Genomic DNA, 19104 nt, shown 5'->3' on the forward strand with positions numbered 1-19104 from the left:
AAACAGGACACAGTGCTCTAATAAAAGCCTGATCAATGCCAACTATAGTGGCAGAAAAAGGCTACTTTCCTGGCTCATGTAAATCATGCTGCTGTAAACACATCCCCAGATGATGTTAGCTCATTTACTAACTTAATTTCATTGCTGAATCATATTTAATTTATGCTCTTATGACCTTTTTTCTTCTCACCCAACCCAGCTTAGCCTGTTCTAGTTAAGCCTAATTGTTCTTTGTCTTATATGTATATATTTTATGTGTTTTCTTCCTCCTATTTCTTTTCCTCATGAAATTCCATCTTAGTTTGATGGTTCATTTTCTAATTTGTTGAGGTCACATGGAATTCTTTCCAACATTTTAATATACTGATAATCTTCTCAACCTTAATTTTCACATTTAGTAGATGTGTTTTTTTAATTTATAAAATTCACATAGCATAAAAGTAACCGTTAATTGTTTTAAAAAACACTGGAGTTCCCTTTGTGACTTAGTGGGTTACGAACCCAACTAGTATCCATAAGGATGCAGGTTCCATCCCTGGCCTTGCTCGGTGTAGGGATCCGGCGTTGCCATCAGCTGTGGTGTAGGTCTCAGACCTGGCTTGGATCCTGTGTTGCTGTGGCTGTGGTGTAGGCTGGCATGCAGCTCTGATTCGACCCCTAGCCCTGGAACTTCCATATGCTGCAGGTGCGGCCCTAAAAAGCATTTTTTAAAAAAGTACAAATCATTGGTATTTAGAACTTTCATAACATTGTGCAATCATTACCTCCTTCTAGTTAGAAACCATTTTCATCATCCATAAGGAAACCTTGTGCCCATTAAGCAAGAGGTGTGCTTTTACTGAAAATCTAAACCATTTCTTTGTTGCTTGCTGTTTGGACTATCACTTAGACTAGAACCGAAGGATATTTCCTTGTATAATGAGATCTATTGCTTCCTGCATGGCTTCAGGCCTCTTACTCTTCTGTGCCTGATAGTGCCTGCCAGATTTGAGAGGAAAAAAAAAAAAAAGTCTGGATTTCTTCCTTCCTGGGAGCACCTGCTTCCTTCCTCTCTGGCAGAACTCAGACTGGAGGTAGGGATATGAGACATGGTGAATTAGGGGCCATTGGAAATTGGGCTGCAGTTGGGTGACAGTGACAGTTTTCTAGGAGAGGGGTCAGAGAATAGTTTGCATCCCTCCTCTCCTTCCTGATTTGGTTTTCTTCTCCCTCTCCCTCACCTCTTTAGGATGTTCAGTCAGCATACTGCGACCTAGAAGGTTCTGGCACATTCTGCCTCTCGGGGTGGGGAGGGGTGTCCATTCGGGGGTGGCCACCTAAGGGCTCAGTGACCCACGAAGGCCAGGAGACCCTCTGGATGTGACTCAGAACGGGGTTGGCGCAGAGGTAGGAAAGATAGCCTCTATGTCTGATCTCCTTCCCCTGCTCCTTGAGAGACGCCCTTGCGAAGCCCTGCCCGACTGCTCGCCTGTTGCTTCGCAGACCTGTGGTGTGGACCTCGGGCCAGCGTCTCACAGTAGCCTAGCAAAATGAGCCTCAATTGGGAAAAAACACATGCAACGCCCTAGGGGTATCTGTGGGGAGACAGGCGTTCAGCGGGTTTCCGGGGAAACCCCTCCCGCGAGGAGCCAGGTTAGACCCACCCCCGAGCTCGTGTCCACGCAGGCAGGGGTCAGAGGAGAGAAGGCACCGCTTTCACTCCTGGGCTTCTCGGAACAAGGACCACAGAGCCATCCCGGGATTCTGCCACCGGGCGGCCCCTCCCCTGCCCCGCCGGGGGCTCCCATTGGGCCCCGCCGCCCCGCCCCAGCTCTGTACCGAGCTCGATCGGCGGGCGGAGTGCCCGCCTGGGTCCGAGCCCGGCGCTGCCTGGCCGCGTGTGACAGCCTGGGAAGCGGGGGAGGGCAGCGGGAGGGCGGGACCGGGGAGGCGGTGCGGAGGTGGGATCGGCGCCCGCTTGCTGCTCTCCCGGGACTCGACCACTCAGCCGGAGCCGCGGGCAGCGTTTCTCCGGGGGGTCGGAGATGGGTTGAGATGCCTGCGCCAGGGGGCACGCCCGGAGCCGCGCCGCCGCGGAGACCACGATGCCGCTGCCAGGGACAGGCAGCCTGCGAGGGGAGGCGGCTTCCGCCGAGGCCGGGCTGCTGCAGTGTCTGAGCTGCCGGGACAGCGCGCCTCCGACCTGGGAGCATCTCTGTCCCTGGGGCCGAGACGCGTGCCTCTCTGTCCTCCCTCCGGTCCCCTGGCCGCGGGGCAAGCGGCTTTAGTAGTTGGCCTCCCCTTGGAGTCGTTCTGCGGGCCCCGGCTTGGGAAGACATGCCCGAATTTGGGAGCGCTGTGACTCTCAGCCTCCCACTTCACCCAGGGAATCCGACTTGCTGAAGCCGGAGCCACGAGGGGGACCATGGGAGGGACTCAAGTCAAATGGTGAGCTGAAGCCACTTCGGCTTTGGAGGTGGGGGGCATGGGTGGGATGGGAGCAGGGCTGGGACCGGAGGATGCTGTTGGCCAGAGACTGAGGCGGGAATCGGTGGGTTGCTATACTGGGGAGAACAGGCTGCTGGCCTGGGATTATCACTATAAAATACAGTGGGTTTAGGAAGCTGCAACAGCATAGGGGAAGGAGGGCGCTTGACCCCATCTTATCTCTGCTGAAGGAGACACTTAAGGGGGAAACAACTCCTATGGCCCACTACACATTTAAAAAAACTGATTTCACTCTAATTTGGAGGTATCTTTTCTGGGAGATGGCTTGCCTGAGAAATTGAGATTGGAGAGATGTTAGCACTGGGGGAATTAAGAATGTATCAGTCAGACCTGATTTGTAATCAATTGTTCCCAAGACTTGAGAGAGGATTACAATAGCAAGTAAGGAATTACTTGTCTATAATACAGGGGTTTTAAGCCAATCAGGGAGAGCCTATATCATACAATTAATTAGTATGAAAATACTTTTGTCTGACTGGAGGCAGAGGATTTAGGGGACCATCCTCATCTGCAAGGTTCCCCTTGAGGAGGTGGTGAGGTGCCCGCTCTGACATGTGCCTCAGGATTTTTCTTCCTCAGATGCTTTATTTATTTATTTCTTTGACTTGGCCAGTTAGTTTCATGGTTCTCCCTCTCTGTGGCCTCACACACTGGCAGCCCCAATTCAAGAAAGAGAAATGTTGTTTTCCTTTGGCTGCTCTGCCACTCCCCCAGTGGGGCTGGATAGCAGACATCCGCCTCCTGCCCTTATATGGGAGACAGCTCACTTAGGGGGGAGCTGGTGGAACTGAGCATGCGTCTCTGCTTTTGGGAAAGCAGTTTTCCCCGAATCCTAGGTTCACACCACTCCTCCCGCCCCCACCCCCTTCGTCTCACACGTACCCACTGTGGTCCAGCCAGTGCAGGCAGGGGAGCATGTCAGCTGCAGCACCTTGTCAGCTGAGGAAGTGTTGTCTTATCAGCTCCCAAAGAGGAGCAGCTGGTGCAGGCCTCGAAATTTCTGCACTTGAAGCCTCATTTCTATAAGAAGGGGGATGCTGAAGGCTGAATAGTCATAAATCTGTTCTTCCTATAAATGACTTAGTACCCTTAGACTAGTGCTTTTCCAGCAACTAATTCATGTTGGCCCGGCAGTCAGATTGCCTAAGTGGTAAAGATGGTTAAGAGAGTTCTGTAAAACAATTACCTTTTCTAAATACCGCGTCTTGCCTCTCTCCACCCCTCTTGCCTGTTTGGGTTGTAGATCTATAGATACAGTTAAGCAACTTTCTTTTATTTGAAAAAGCAAAAGGGAGTTCTGGCTATGGTGCAGCAGAAACGAATCTGACTAGTATCTATGAGAATGTGGGTTCGATCCCTGGCCTTGCTCAGTGGGTTAAGGATCCGGCGTTGCTCTGAGCTGTGGTGTAGGTTGCAGATGCAGCTTGGATCGTGCACTGCTGTGGCGTAGGCCAGCAGCTGCAGCTCTAATTCCACCCCTAGCCTGGGAATTTGCCTATGTTGTGAGTGCAGCCCTAAAAAAAAAAAAAAAAAAAAAAAAAAAAGAAGAAGCAGAAAACTAAATTTCTTTCTGTGATGCTAATAAGGATGAGACTGTAATACTAGTTGAGGTCATTCCCACTAAAGCCCAAAACTCTGGACAATGGGGCGGTTGAGACACGAGTCCTTAGACTGCTTCAAGGATTTCTGGACTCTCTGGCTACCTCCACTGTGCTCGGCTCTTGTCTTCAGTGGTTTCTAGGAAAATGAAATGTTAACTCCTGATCGTGGCTGTGAGGATTAGCCTGGGAGACTTCAGGGGCACATTAAGTGGGTCAGTGAATCCAAGACACTTTCACTGTTGTCTGGGTGATGGATTTGGAAAGAATTCCTGACTGGGGGCTGGGCCTGTGGACCCCACAACCCCTGAGATTGTTGCAGCGCTGATGTTCTCAAGGTGCAGGGCAAAGAAAAATGCCTCTTCGGATGGAAGCATCAGCCTCACATTTCTATCGTGTCCTGTAGATTTGCTTCTGGCAATTTAAAATTCTGCTCCCTTAAAAATCCAAACAGTTCCTTCCAAGGCTTGTAGTTATACTGGGAATTTTTTTTTTAATAAATCAATTGGAAGTGACTACTTTATTACTTTTTTTAATTTTTAAAGAATTTTTTGGAGTTCCCATCGTGGCTCAGTGGGAATGAATCTGACTAGGAACCATGAGGTTGCGGGTTTGATCCTTGGCCTTGCTTAGTGGGTTAAGGATCCGGCGTTGCCGTGAGCTGTGGTGTAGGTGGCAGATTGGGCTCGGATCCTGTGTTGCTGTGGCTCTGGTGTAGGCCGGTGGCAACAGCTCCAATTAGACCCCTAGCCTGGGAACCTCCATATGCCTCGGGAGTGGGCCTAGAAAAGGCAAAAAGACAAAAAAATTAAAAAAAAATTTTTTTTGCCTTTTAGGACCGCACCTATGGCATATGGAAGTTCCCAGGCTAGGTGTCCAGTCAGAGCTGCAGCTGCTGGCCTACTACAGCCACAGTAATGAGGGATCTGAGCCGCATCTGCGACGTACACCACAGCTCACGGCAACACTGGATCCTTAACCCCCTGAGAGAGGCTAGAGATCAAACCCTTGTCCTCATGGATCCGAGTTGGGTTTGTTATCACTGAGCCACGATGAGAACTGCAGGAAATTAAAGGGTTGGAATTTAAACATTGTTGCAGGGTTTCTGATGGCAGTTTGAAAATAGTGTGGCAGAAATAGGAGTAACTCTTTAATGGCAGTAAATCAAGTAAACCTTTACCATCCTCTAGCAGGTATTTTCCCCTTTTGACACATTACTCTTTTCTGTATCCTGTCCTAGCTCTGCTGATATATTGTTGTCCCTTTGCCCAGCCCGGCACGGTCCACATTCCAGCAGTTTCTCCCTGAGGCAGCCTCCATAGCATCCCTTCCTTTGGGATCAGCCCTGGGCTGATCTGCCATGATTATTCTGCTGGTATTGCACGTGTCTGTGAAAGATCACTGTATTGGAAATAGATTTTCTTTCTGGCCTCCAAAGCTACTAAAACACATACTACATCAGTCTCTGAACTTGGGTCCCGGGATGAAGGTGGAAGAGGTGGTGGTGGTGGAAGTAATAAAAACTTGGAGCTCTTTAAAACGCTGGATTATCCATCCTTCTGATAACTCTCTCCATGCATTAGGCTTAAAGGCAGCCTCTTTGTGGAAAAGACATCTGGGACTGGGTGGTTCATTCATTTAACAAGTTCATCATTCATTCAACAAATATTTGTTCTTGCCATGGGCCAGGCACGATCTTAGACAATAGGAGTTAGATTAATAAGAAGTCTCTGGGATAAATTAGGAATGTCGGTTTCTAGACAACTCTTATCAATAAATTGTTTCTCTTCTTTTTTCTTTGGTCGTAGCCTGACTTCCCCCAGTCCTATCCACAGTGCGAAGAGTGAATCCATTATAACCCAGTCGGAGGAGAAGGCAGATTTCGTGATCATTCCCTCTGAAGGAATAGAGAACAGAACAGGTACTGTTGCTCAGCCTGCCTCTGTTGGCTTAAGGAACAGCCCTCAGCTAGATGAGTGTGGGGGTCCTGACTGTCTACATGTAAGCTCCCTGACCTTCTCCCCTCATAGTCTGAGCATGCAGGGTCCACTCTCGAGGGCGGTAATGCTTTGGAGCCAGTGACTGTAGTATCTTCTCACGGATGGTCCCTTCTGATATTCTAGCGGACAGTGTCCGGAAGCAGCATAGACAGGCTGTTCCCCAGATGCCGCCTGTGAATTAGGAGATGACTTTGGAATGGCCAGAAGCCAACTCAAGTAAACAGTTTTCATTATGTCTGTGTTATACAAATAATTTCAGTGCTTTCCTAGCTTAAATTGGGGCCATGAATATATAGTAGAAGCTAGAACATCCAGGAGAAAGCAGGTCTGCATCATGTTTGGTATAAGGGCAACAGAAAGGACCACAAAGAGTTCCCTTTGTTTAGACTTCTTCCTTCGTCTCAACTGGTCTCCTTTTTCTTATATAAACACAGAGGAAAGCATGGAAGAAGCAAAGCACATGATTTAGAGTTTTATTTGCCTATAAGGGATATAATGAAACTGAAGCCCCCAGAAGGAAAACTGGAATTCGGTTCTTCCTGTTTCCACTCCCCATCTAGCCCTGGCATTAGTACCAAAAAGTCAGTTTGTTACTGAGTCAGAAACTCCTGGTACCCTGGGGAGGGAGGAGGGGGCATTTACTGAGTGCTTGCCAGGCACCACCGGGCCCTGCACAGAGGTTACCTCATTTAATCGCACAACAACCCAGAGGGATTAGACTTATATTCATCCTTATGAATGAAATCAGAGCAAAGAGACTGTAAAGATAGGAAAATAAAACCAGAAAGAGAGAGAGAGGTGAAAACAATTTGTACAAGTGTGCTTTTACTGGTTTGTTTCCCTTGTGGCTCACACAGTGTTATGTGTGAACGGGCTTCAGTCGTGACCACAAAATAGTCAAAGGAATTTGACTTGAGGTCTCCCCTCTCAAGCTCCAGAGCAACCAACGGGAATTTTATTTTCTTTGTTTCTGACAGCTTCCGCCTTTGTAGCTGCAGGATCAAGCTCTGGGTAGGCCAGTTCTAGAGACTTAAGAGTAAAATCTGGCCCATAGCAAGATTCCCAGGAAGGGAGTCTTACTGCTTGCCTAAGGTTCTAAAGAGGATAGATCTGCCCGGAGGAGTAAGCCTTGCTGCCTGGGGTCCGAGTTAAGGGCCAGTTCTTTCTGTCTCAAAACGCCACCTGGTGACGAGTCCAGTTTGTGCAGTGAGGGCCCGTTCAGAAAGCAGGTGACCTGAACCTGTGAAGGCAGCGGACTGTGAATGCTTTTTGCCAGAAACTCAGTTTTCTTCAACATGAGCTGTACTCCCTCCTTTCCTCTTGCAGAAGAGATAGATTCACCGTTATCCCGGGACTGGCGACCAGGCAGCCCCGGGACCTATCTGGAGACTTCATGGGAGGAACAGCTATTGGAACAACAAGAACATTTGGAAAAAGAAATGGAGGAAGCCAAGAAAATGATATCGGGATTACAGGTAGCTTTTGTAGTTTGTCTTGGGTGTACCAATTGGTTATTGTTTTTAAGTCACTAGGAGCAGTTGAAAGAAAACAGTCTCAGTTTATGACATTGGAATGGGGAGTTTAGATAGAGGTGGTAGAGTATGAGAAGCAAAGTCCTTCCATGTGAGTAGGCGCAGGTCGACTTCATGGACTCTTGTTTACAGCACAGCTGTTAGGAGTTCTGTAAGCCTGGGGGCCATATCGACCCTGACCGAACCTGGACTCTGGCTTTCTGCTTCGTAGGTGGGTTTCTCCACTGTCTGCAGCCAAGGACCTGCAATGGCAGTTTTCACTGGGGAATGACATTGTGAAGAGTCAGGATTTTCTCCTAGAAATTCACCAGAAGCAGAAAGGCTGTAAAGGCCACTAGTGCTATGGGTCTCGCCTGTGTCTAGCTAAGGGATTTAGCTCACTCTTACTGCTTTTATAAGTGAAAGCCGAGGCATAAGGATCAGGTAGAAGAGGTTTGCCTTGAGCAACAAGGCCCTTCAGTTTTTCCTATACCTTTGGTGCCAGCAAATCTCCCCCCAGAGGCCAACTGACCCACTTGACTTAGTCCCTACCCTGAATGACCCCCCAGTCCTCTGTCTTTGTGTATCTGTCCTGTTTGGGGGAGCCCTTGTAGTGTTCCGATGACCCTGAAATTGCCTAGGAGTATTTCTTTCTGTTTGTGCTGGGAACTGCACTGCTTCTGAATTGTCAAATATTTATGGACACGTAAACAAAGCCCACATTATGTGAGTGGCTCTGGCAGCCGGCAGGCGGTGAAGGGCATGCTCCTAGCCAGCAGCAACAGGGTGGGGACACAAAGGGCTCCTAAAGAAAAAAAAAGGGGGATTGGTGCTTTGGTTAAACCATTTGCATAATGTATGCCGAAGGAACTAAAGGGGTTGGAGGGATGTTTACTGTCCAAACATTCCCAAGCAGAATTGTTGATCTTCCCCCATTGGCTCTGTATTTTTAAATGTCTGACTTTTAGTTCCCTTTGCTGTCACTCCATTAAGGAATGGTTTAACTAATGGAATGGTTTTGTGTGTGTGTGTGTGTGTGTGTGTGTGTGTGTGTGTGTGTGCGCGCTGTCCTTTAATAGGAAGGATTAAAGCCCGGAGAACATTGGGATTACACTCAACCAGGTTTTTCCCAGGATTATCATTATATGAACTAGATCTCCTTCAGTTTGGTTTTCCGTTTGGTTTGCATGTTTTCAACCTGGGAGAAATCCAGTGGCAGATGAGACAGAAAAAGAAGAGAATCAACAGGCAGAAAGTCAGCATCCTGATATTCCCTGCAAACAGAGGGGTTTGAGTTCACAGCCACATGATCACAATGAGAATTCAGTTCCATTACAGAATACAATGGGGCTCACAGCATCCACTGGATTTCTTAACTCTTTCAGTGGTGAACAAATTGCATTCTGAGCCATGTCCAGGGTTTCCTCCTTGTTAGTGGCCTTTATTAGAGCCTGGTGAACACTTTGCCCTCATAGTCGGTATTTCTGTAGTGTAGCTCCCTGTGGCCTTGTGGCTTCTTACATTTTTTTACCTTGTTCCACAGAAATCCATGGGATAACCAAATTCGATTGATTGTTTTTTTTTTAATTAATTTTTTTTTTTGTCTTTTTAGGGCCATACCCGCGGCCTATGGAGGTTCCCAGGCTAGGGATCGAGTTGGAGCTGTAGCCACCGGCCTACACCACAGCCACAGCAATGCCAGATCCAAGCCGCATCTGAAACATACACCACAGCTCGCAGCAATGCTGGATCCTTAACCCACTGAGCAAGGCCGGAGATGGAACCTTCGTCCTCATGGATACTAGTCAGATTCGTTTCCACTGAGCCATGATGGAAACTCCTATTTTTTTAATTTTTAAAAAATTTTTTTGCCCCTCCTGCAGCATGTGGAAGTTCCTAGGCCAGGGATCAAACCCACACCATAGCAGTGACCCGACCCACAGCAGTGACAACACTGGACCCTTAACCTACTGTGCTGCTAGAGAACTCCAAAATTTTATTAATAATTAACGCTTTGTAGACCAACCAGTGGATTTTAAAATGTTTTTATAGGCGTCCTCTTGTGGCAAAGCAGGTGAGGGATCTGGCATTGTCACTGCTATGGGGTGGGTCACTGTTGCGGTGTGGGTTCCATCCCTGGCCTAGGAACTTCCACATGCTGCGGGTATGCACCCCCCAAAAGAAAATGTTTTTATATACCAAGAATTGTGATATAATCTGTTATATTTATTGACACAGAACTTCTGTTCTCTTCGGATTAGATGGTGAAAAAATTGTGACAGAAAATTGCCATAGATTTTTAAGTCTTTCACTGAGCCTCATAGGTCTCATAATGTCTACCTCTACGATTAGATTCAAGTTGTGTGAGTCCTAAAGTATACCATTTATGAGGCCTCTTTAAGATTAAGATTGTCTGGGGGAAAATGTAATGTATACATGTAAGGATAACCTGACCCCCTTGCTGTACAGTGGGAAAATAAAAAAAAAAAAAAAAGATTAAGATTGCCGGAGTTCCTGTCGTGGTTCAGTGGTTAACAAATCCCACTAGGAACCATGAGGTTTCGGTTCGATCCCTGGCCTCGCTCAGTGGGTTAAGGATCTGGCGTTGCCATGAGCTGTGGTGTAGGTTGCAGATGAGGCTTGGATCCTGCGTTGCTGTGGCTGTAGTGTAGGCTGGTGGCTACAGCTCCGATTAGATCCCTGGCGTGGGAACCTCCACATGCCACAGAAGTGGCCCTAGAAATGGCAAAAAGACAAAAAAATAAAATAAAATAAGATTGTCGATTGTGACTGCAGTGTTATGTAGAGGACCCTGGGAGGGACCTTGAGGTTTGAGCCTCCTTAGCTTCAGGGTAGATCTGCACCCTTTCCACCCATTTCTAGTGAAAACAAAGCCTGCTGTGATTAGATGGACATCTCTGCAAATATGTTTTCTTCCTTATTCTATCAGGTTGCCTTGGGGATCGAAAATGCTGAATTATTGGAGTTCCCCTTATGGCTTAGTGAGTTACGAACTTGACTAGTATCCATGAGGATGCAGGTTTGATCCTTGGCCTCACTCAGTGGGTTAAGGATCTGGCGTTGCCATGAGCTGTGGTGTAGGTCACAGACACGGCTCAGATCTGGCATTGCTGTGGCTGTGGTGTAGGCGGCAGCTACAGCTCGATTAGACCGAGCCTGGAATTCCATATGCCTCAGGTGCAGCCCAAAAAGGCAAAAGAAAAAAGAAGCCTGAATTATTAAATCAAACAAGAATTAAATCAGCCCAAGTCAGTTCTCTATGTATTCCACATAACTTCTTGCAAAAAACTTTTCTGGAGTTCCTGTCATGGCTTAGTGTTTAACGAACCTGACTAGTATCCATGAGGACGTGGGTTCGATCCTTGGCCTCACTCAGTGGGTTAAGGATCCGACATTGCCGTGAGCCATGGTGGAGATAGTAGATGCAGCTCGTATCTGGCGTTGCTGTGGCTGTGGTGTAGGCCGTCAGCTATAGCTCGATTAGACCCTGAGCCTGGGAACCTCCGTATGCCATGGGTATGGCCCTAAAAAGCAAAAGCAAACAAACAAACAAACAAAAACCCCAACAACAACAAAACTTTTCTAAGCCAGGATAATTCTGTGCTGGTTTTTTTTTTTTTTTTTTTTTTTTGTCTTTTTGCCATTTCTTGGGCTGCTCCCGCGGCATATGGAGGTTCCCAGGCTAGGGGTCGAATCTGAGCTGTAGCCACCGGCCTACACCAGAGCCACAGCAATGCGGGATCCGAGCCGTGTCTGCAACCTACACCACAGCTCACGGCAACGCCGGATTGTTAACCCACTGAGCAAGGGCAGGGACCGAACCGCAACCTCACGGTTCCTAGTCGGATTCATTAACCACTGCACCACGATGGGAACTCCATCTGTGCTGTTTTTAGTTCACTTTCCAACTGGTAAAATTAAGTTTAATAGCCCTGGTTTGAAATATCACTTCTGAAAGGAAGGTTTATTTTTAGAATTGTTTTCTGGGGCCAAGGAAGCTTGGAGCAGAGGATTCAGGTGCGTCCAGAGAGAGATGAAAGAGGCATAGAGCTTGGGCTGGACAAAAGGTATTCCAGATAAGTCTGAGATGAGCAATTGGAGGTACTTAAGAGTCCAAAATTAGAAAGATTTCTTTTTTTTCTTTTTTTGTATTTTTAGGGCCGCACTCACGGCATACGGAGGTTTCCAGGCTAGGGGTCTAATCAGAGCTACAGTTGCCGGCCTACACCACAGCCACAGCAACGCCGGATACAAGCCGCGTCTATTATCTACACCACAGGCCACGGCAATGTCGGATCCTTAACCCACTGAGTGAGGCCAGGGATCGAACCTACAACCTCATAGTTCCTAGTCAGACCGTTTCTGTTGTGCCACAACGGGAACTCCCCAAATTAGATTTCTAAAGGAAGCCCAGTTGCGCTTTCATTTGGGGATGAGCTTACCAAGTCCAGCTCTAGACTTAGGCGTCTAATGGGAGTGAAGTGTCTTTCTGCCTTTGGTTTTTCAGGCCTTACTGCTCAATGGATCTTACCCGAAGATGAACAGGAGAGACCCTTGGCCCTCTGTGAACCAGGAGTCAATCCCGAGGAACAGCTGGTAAGCTCCTTCTTTTGTGACTGGACACTGAATGATCTGGTTTGTGTGTCTGATTTATTTTTAGTATTTGACGCTCTTTACACCTTCTTAAAATGCCCTCTTCCCTGATTTCACCTCTCCTGGTTTTCCTCATGTATTTTGGATGCCTCCTTCCTTCCACAAATATTTATTGTGCACTGTGTCAAAGAGCCAGAGGCGGGTGAATGACACACCAGACCTCAGACCCAGACCTCAGACCCTGACTTTACACTCAGGTCCCCTTTGAAGCTTCTGTCTTTCTGCCTGTGCCTTAAATGGTGCTGCCCCTCATGCTTCCACTCTGGGCCCTTTTCTGTCTTGTTCATTCAGCTGGGTAGGATTTCTCCCTTGGCTTCACTCATTTACCATCTGTCTCATATGTTGTCTCTCAAATATTTATTCCAGCTCAGCTCTCCCTGGAGTTCTGCATTTCTTTCTTTCTTTCTTTTTTTTTTTTTTTTTTTTTTGCTTTTTAAGGCTGCAGCTGCGGCATATGGAGGTTCCCAGGCTAGGGGTCTAATGGGAGCTACAGCTGCCAACCTACACCACAGCCACAGCAATTCGGGATCCTTAACCCACTGAACAAGGCCAGGGATTGAGCCCGTATCCTCATGGATACTAGTTGGGTTCATTACCACTGAACCAAAATGGGAAATCCAGATTCTGGTTTTTTTGTTTTTTTTTTAACCACTGTCCATATACCCAAATAACCAAAAGAAATCTGAATCCTATCCTTGAATCCTTTGTGACCATTCTCTCTATGTTGATTAGTCACCAAATTTTACCAGTTTACTTTTTATTTTTTTACAGGTTAAACATTTTATTTTATTTTATCTTTTTTTATAATGATCATAACAATCTAATTTCACAGGATTTCCATCCCACAGCCCAAGCATATCCCCCACCCCCCAAACTGTCTCCTCCAGAGACCATAAGTTTTTCAATGTCTGTGAGTCAGCATCTGCTCTGTAAAGAAGTTCAGTCTGTCCTTTTTTCAGATTCCACATGTCAGTGAAAGCTTTTGATGTTGGTGTCTCATTGTATGGCTGACTTCACTTAGCATGATAATTTCTAGGTCCATCCTTGTTGCTAAAAATGCTGGTATTTCATTCTTTTTAATGGCTGAGTAATATTCCATTGTGTACATGTACCACATCTTCTTGATCCACTCTTCTGTCGATGACATTTAGGTTGTTTCCATGTCTTGGCTATTGAAAAGAGTGTTGCAGTGAACATCGGAGTACATGTGTCTTTTCAAGTTGTGGTTTTCTCTGGATAGATGCCCAGGAGTGGGATTGCTGGATCAAATGGTAGTTCTATGTTTAGTTTTCTGAGGAATCTCCATACTGTTTTCCACAGTGGTTGCACCAATTTACAATCCCACCAACAGTGTACTAGGGTTCCTTTTTCCCCACACCCTCTCCAGCACTTACTGTTTGTAGACTTTTTTTTTTTTTCTGTCTTCATGCCTTTTCTAGGGCTGCTCCCTCGGCATATGGAGGTTCCCAGGCTAGGGGTCCAATCGGAGCCACTGCCTTTGCCACAGCCACAGCAACATGGGGATCCGAGCCACATCTGTGACCTACACCACAGCTCACAGCAACGCCGGATCCTTAACCCACTGAGCAAGGCCAGGGATCGAACCCGAAACCTCATGTTCCTAGTCAGATTCGTTAACCATTGAGCCATGATGGGAACTCCCGTAGACTTTTTGATGATGGCCATTCTGGTCGGTGTAAGGTGGTACCTCATAGTGGTTTTGATTTGCATTTCTCAAATAATGAGTGATGTTGAACATCTTTTCATGTTTTTGGCCATCTGTATGTCTTCTTTGGAGAACTGTTTAGATCTTCTGCCCATTTTTTGATGGGGTTGTTTGTTTTTTTGGTATGGAGCTGCAGAAGGTGTTTATAAATTTTGGAGATTACCAGTTTACTTTTTAAACATCTTCATGCAAGTCTCTCCATCCTCACAGCCACAACCCAGTTCAGGCCTTCATCCACTGTTCTGGTGGCCTTCTCACTGGGTTTTCTTGATTCCTTACCTGTCTTCCTGTAATTCACTTTTAATTTCTTTGTGTGTGTGTGTGTGTGTGTGTGTGTTTAGAGCCATACCCACAGCATGTAGAGGTTCCCAGGCTAGGGGTCAAATTGGAGCTACAGCTGCCAGCCTACCCCACAGCCACAGCAATGCAGGATCCAAGCCACATCTGTGACATACACCACAGCTCACAGCAATGCTGGATCCTTAACCCACTGAGTGAGGCCAGGGATTGAACCTGGAACCTCATGGATACTAGTCAGGTTTGTTACCACTGAGCCACAGTGGGAACCCTTAATTCATTTTCTATAAAAGAGCAAGAATAATTTACCTCAAGGCAAACTTGATTTTATCATTCCTTTGCCTGGAACTTTTCATCAGTGCCTCGTTGCCTTTACTGGCCGTTATGATCCTGCTCCATTTTCCTCTCGGCTTCATCTCTGGCCATTTCTCTTGCCTCTCACCCAGCCCCCTGTCCATCACACACATATAACGCATTCTAAACTTCATCCACATTCATCTGCTTGTACCACCCTGGCCGTATGTGTCCACTAGAGGGCAGGAACTGTTTTCGTGTTCTTTGTAGCCACAGTTCAGGCCTAGCATCTAGTAACTGCTCGATAAATATTTGTTGAATGAACAGCCTTTGAATCTTACAGCATATGTACATAACTATCTTTTTGCCTTACATTCAGATTATAATCCAGAGTCGTCTAGATCAGAGTATGGAGGAGAATCAGGACCTAAAGGTATGTCAGGAAGTACACATTTTTACACTTAGAGAAAAAATTATGGAAATGTTACACACCATCTTCAGGACAGTAATGGGGAGAAGGGAGGGGATACAGGCTCAGGAGTTTAGCTGTATCTGTATTATGTCATTAATCGAAAGAGAAAGATAGGTCCTAAATATGGCAGAAAGGTAATAATACTTTTTTAATCTCAGTGGTAATAGGCATCAGTGTCATTACTGCTTATACCTTTCCATACGTTTGAAATGTTTCATATTGTTTATCCTTTTGAATTAAAAGATAGATCTTATATCAATATGGTCATGGTTTTTTTTTTTTTTTCTTTTTAGGGCCGCACCCGTGACATATGGACGTTCCCAGGCTAGAGGTCGAATTGGAGCTGCAGCTACCGGCCTACACCACGGCCACAGCAACGAAGGATCCAAGCCAAGTCTGTGACCTACACCACAGCTCGTGGCAACGCCAGATCCTTAACCCACTGAGTGAGGCCAGGGAGCAAACCTGAGTCCTCCTAGATGCTGATCAGGTTCATTAACTGTTGTGCCATGACGGGATCTCCATTATGGTTGTTTTTTAAATAATTGATGTAACATGTTACTTTCAGGTATATAAAATATTGATTTGAGAATGTGTATACACACACACACACACACCACACACACACACACATATATAAAGCGAAATAATCACAATAAGCATAGTTAAAATCTGTCACCACTTTTTTAGCAACTTTCAAATGTACAGTACAATGTCATTTATTAACTACAGTCCAGTATGGTCTTTTTTAATGAATACATTCTAGAATTCTTTTAGGTCATTGGGTCTTAGCATTTTTTTTTCCTTCCTCTTTTTAGGGCCACACTCATGGCATATGGAGGTTCTCAGGCTAGGGGTCAAAGTAGAGCCTTAGCCACCTGCCTACACCACAGCTCACAGCAACACCAGAGCATTAACCCACTGAGCAAGGCCAGGGATCAAACCGGAGTCCTCCTGGAGGCTAGTTGGGTTCATTAACCGCTGAGCCACAACAAGAATTCTGGGTCTTAGCTTTTTTGAAGTCCTGAGTATGTGGCTAAAGCCTTTAACCCTCTCCCCAGAAATATGTATGAGCACATGCACACCCACTCACGGACTTGAGTTTTGATTGGAATGACTTTGGAGCCCATCTGTGAAATTCAGGTGAAGAATCCCCGTTTTAGATGTGTTAATTCCAAATTCCTGATGGGATGTCATAGGAAGAGAAGAGAGTGGAGTCTGAGTTGTTGGTGTTCCTCTTCTAAAATCTCTTTTCCTAGTGACAATCACATACATTACATTCTACATATGTAAAAAATATACATATGTTTAATCTCTTGGAAGGGAGGGTTAATTATTTAGTATTTTTTTATTGGGCTAAGTGTGTTTTGTTTGGTCCATAAAGAACAACACCCTCTCGGAAAACAGAAGAGCTCTTAACACTTCTCAGCCTTCAAAACGAAGATAACTAGGGAGTTCCTATCATGGCACAGTGGTTAACGAATCCGACTAGGAACCATGAGGTTGCGGGTTCGGTCCCTGCCCTTGCTCAGTGGGTTAATGATCCGGCGTTGCCGTGAGCTGTGGTGTAGGTTGCAGACGCGGCTCGGATCCCGCGTTGCTGTGGCTCTGGCGTAGGCCGGTGGCTACAGCTCCGATTGGACCCCTAGCCTGGGAACCTCCATATGCCACAGGAATGGCCCAAGAAATAGCAACAACAACAACAACAAAAGACAAAAAAGAAAAAAAGAAAAAAATAGGTGAAGATAATTATTTCATGAAATTGGGGGCAGGCATGTCAAGATATGATCATGTATTTCAGGGAGAGGAATGTGGATGATTGTGATTAGGTTTTACTGTCGGTGAAGATTGCTAAGTACAGGCAGGAGAGTCTGTGGGAATGGGTAGTATCTTTCTTGGCAAGAAAGTCCAAGGGCCTTTGAGCCTGGGCAGCTGGACAGCTGAGCCTGGGTGCCACAGGGAAGAAGCGGTCCTGTTTGTTTCTACAGCTCAGCCTTTCCTGTTCCGTGGGCCAGATGTGCCTCCCACCTTCTGTCTCAGTAGAGGGTGGATTTTTCTTGGAATGATTATCTGAGTTTTGTGTTCACACTGACAGAATGAGGTAATGCTTCTGAAGCATCCCAGACGTTACCATCTGATCTAATAACTATATTTGGTTTGCAGAAGGAGCTGCTGAAATATAAACAAGAAGCCAGAAACTTACAGGGGATAAAGGTAAAAATAAAGACATTCAACTCTTAAAAAACAAAAAACGAAAAACCCCACATCTCTAGAAGATAAAGCAGTCTGTGGGTGAGAATGGGTACTGGGGGGCTGGCTGGGTCCTCTACTCTTTTCTTATGTGCATCTGATGGGGCCTTTCACAGGCTAAGTGCCGTGAGTTAAGAGAGGTCTTTGTGGCTGGAAGTGAGACAGGCAAAGGAATGTACCTTTGTTTTGCTGAGGTTTATTTCTGGTGGTTATGATGCATGATGCTGTCACTTCCCTCCGCCACCTTGATTGTTTCTATTTGTGAAAGCAATCCGTTTTTACAGTTTTCCTTCAGTTTCAGCTTTTTGGCAGTTTTCTTCTGCTCCAAAGAAGAATATATTGTTACAAATTATAATTTACTTAGTTTTTGAATAGCTAATAACATTCAAAGGGTTTAAAGTTAAAAAGAAACAAAAAATAATCCTTGAGAAGACTGCCTTCCAGCCCTGTCTTCCCAGTCAACCTTGTTCTCTTTCCTGGAACTTATAAGTTTTCACCAAATATGTATGTATATAATTTCCCCCCAAATAACAGTATGCTATAAATACAACTTGACATGATCTTTTTTAACTTAGCAATGTATCTTATCAGAGATGATCCTGTTTCTGTATGTAAAGACCTTCCTAGTAGGTCTTTTTTCTTTCTTTCTTTTTTTTTTTGCTTTTTGGGGCCGCACTTGCAGCATGTGGAGGTTCCCAGGCTAGGGGTCTAATTGGAGCTATAGCTGCTGGCCTGCACCACAGCCACAGCAACATGGGATCCGAGCCAAGTCTGCGACCAACACCACAGCTCACGGCAACGCTGGATCCTTAATCCACTGAGGGAGGCCAGGGATTGAACCTGCAACCTCTTGGTTCCTAGTCAGATTCGTTTCTGCTGTGCCACAACAGGAACTCCCTAGGTCTTTCTTATGGCTGCATAGTGCTCCAGTATATGGCTATATGATAATTTATTTAATCAGTTCTTATTGATAGTCTTCTGGTTATCTCCAGTCTTTTGTTAATACAATCACTGATCTAGCTAATAATTTTGCATATGTGTGTCATTTCACCCATGCGAGAGTATATGTACTGAATGAACACATAGAAGTGGAAAAAGATGTGTTAAGCTGCTGCTTTCCTCCCCTCCCCTACACGCCCATTCATGGGCTAGGCTAGGGTGTAACTCAGCAGCATTTTCCAGAGTATGTTCTGTAGCCTTAGTCTTTTAAGACACTCCAGAAAACATAATGTTCCATGCTCCAATAAGTTTGAGAAATGCTGTACAGGCTGGAAGAGTCAGAGTGAATGACAGCTTATGAAAGGGCCAGAGAAGGTCTGTCGTGAAGAGGTTGGCCTAAAAAATGTTTAGAATATTAACCACAGAAGCAGTTTTTCTCCCATGTGACACTTGTTAGCATCCCGTGGAGCACACTTTGGGAAATGTCCCTCTGAACTGCTAATGCCAAGGGTGACTTGGACCACCTTGCCATGTGTTGTCATGGCAGAAAGCATGTTTAAGAATGGGCTCCTTGCGAGTGCCCGTCGTGGCGCAGTTGTTAACGAATCTGACTAGGAACCATGAGGTTGCGGGTTCGGTCCCTACCCTTGCTCAGTGGGTTAACGATCCAGCGTTGCCGTGAGCTGTGGTGAAGGTTGCAGACTCGGCTCGGGTCCCGAGTTACTGTGGCTCTGGCATAGGCTGGCAGCTACAGCTCCGATTTGACCCCTAGCCTGGGAACCTCCATATTGCTGCAGGAGCGGCCCCAAAATGGCAAAAAGACAAAAACAAAAAAACAAAACAAAAAAAAAGAATG

General features: G+C 46.1%; 1 protein-coding gene across 1 annotated transcript in view; it reads left to right on the forward strand.

The window, feature by feature from the left end:
- The window catches only part of DIXDC1 (DIX domain containing 1), a 68456-nt gene that overhangs the window by 28212 nt on the left and 21140 nt on the right, over window positions 1–19104 (forward strand). Inside the window, 6 exon segments of the mRNA XM_003129869.5 lie at window positions 5894–6006; window positions 7412–7560; window positions 12125–12140; window positions 12143–12213; window positions 14967–15020; window positions 17223–17273. Coding sequence (XP_003129917.3) covers window positions 5894–6006; window positions 7412–7560; window positions 12125–12140; window positions 12143–12213; window positions 14967–15020; window positions 17223–17273 — 454 coding nt within the window.

Source organism: Sus scrofa, chromosome 9 (assembly GCF_000003025.6).
Source record: "Sus scrofa isolate TJ Tabasco breed Duroc chromosome 9, Sscrofa11.1, whole genome shotgun sequence".
Taxonomy (NCBI): domain Eukaryota; kingdom Metazoa; phylum Chordata; class Mammalia; order Artiodactyla; family Suidae; genus Sus; species Sus scrofa.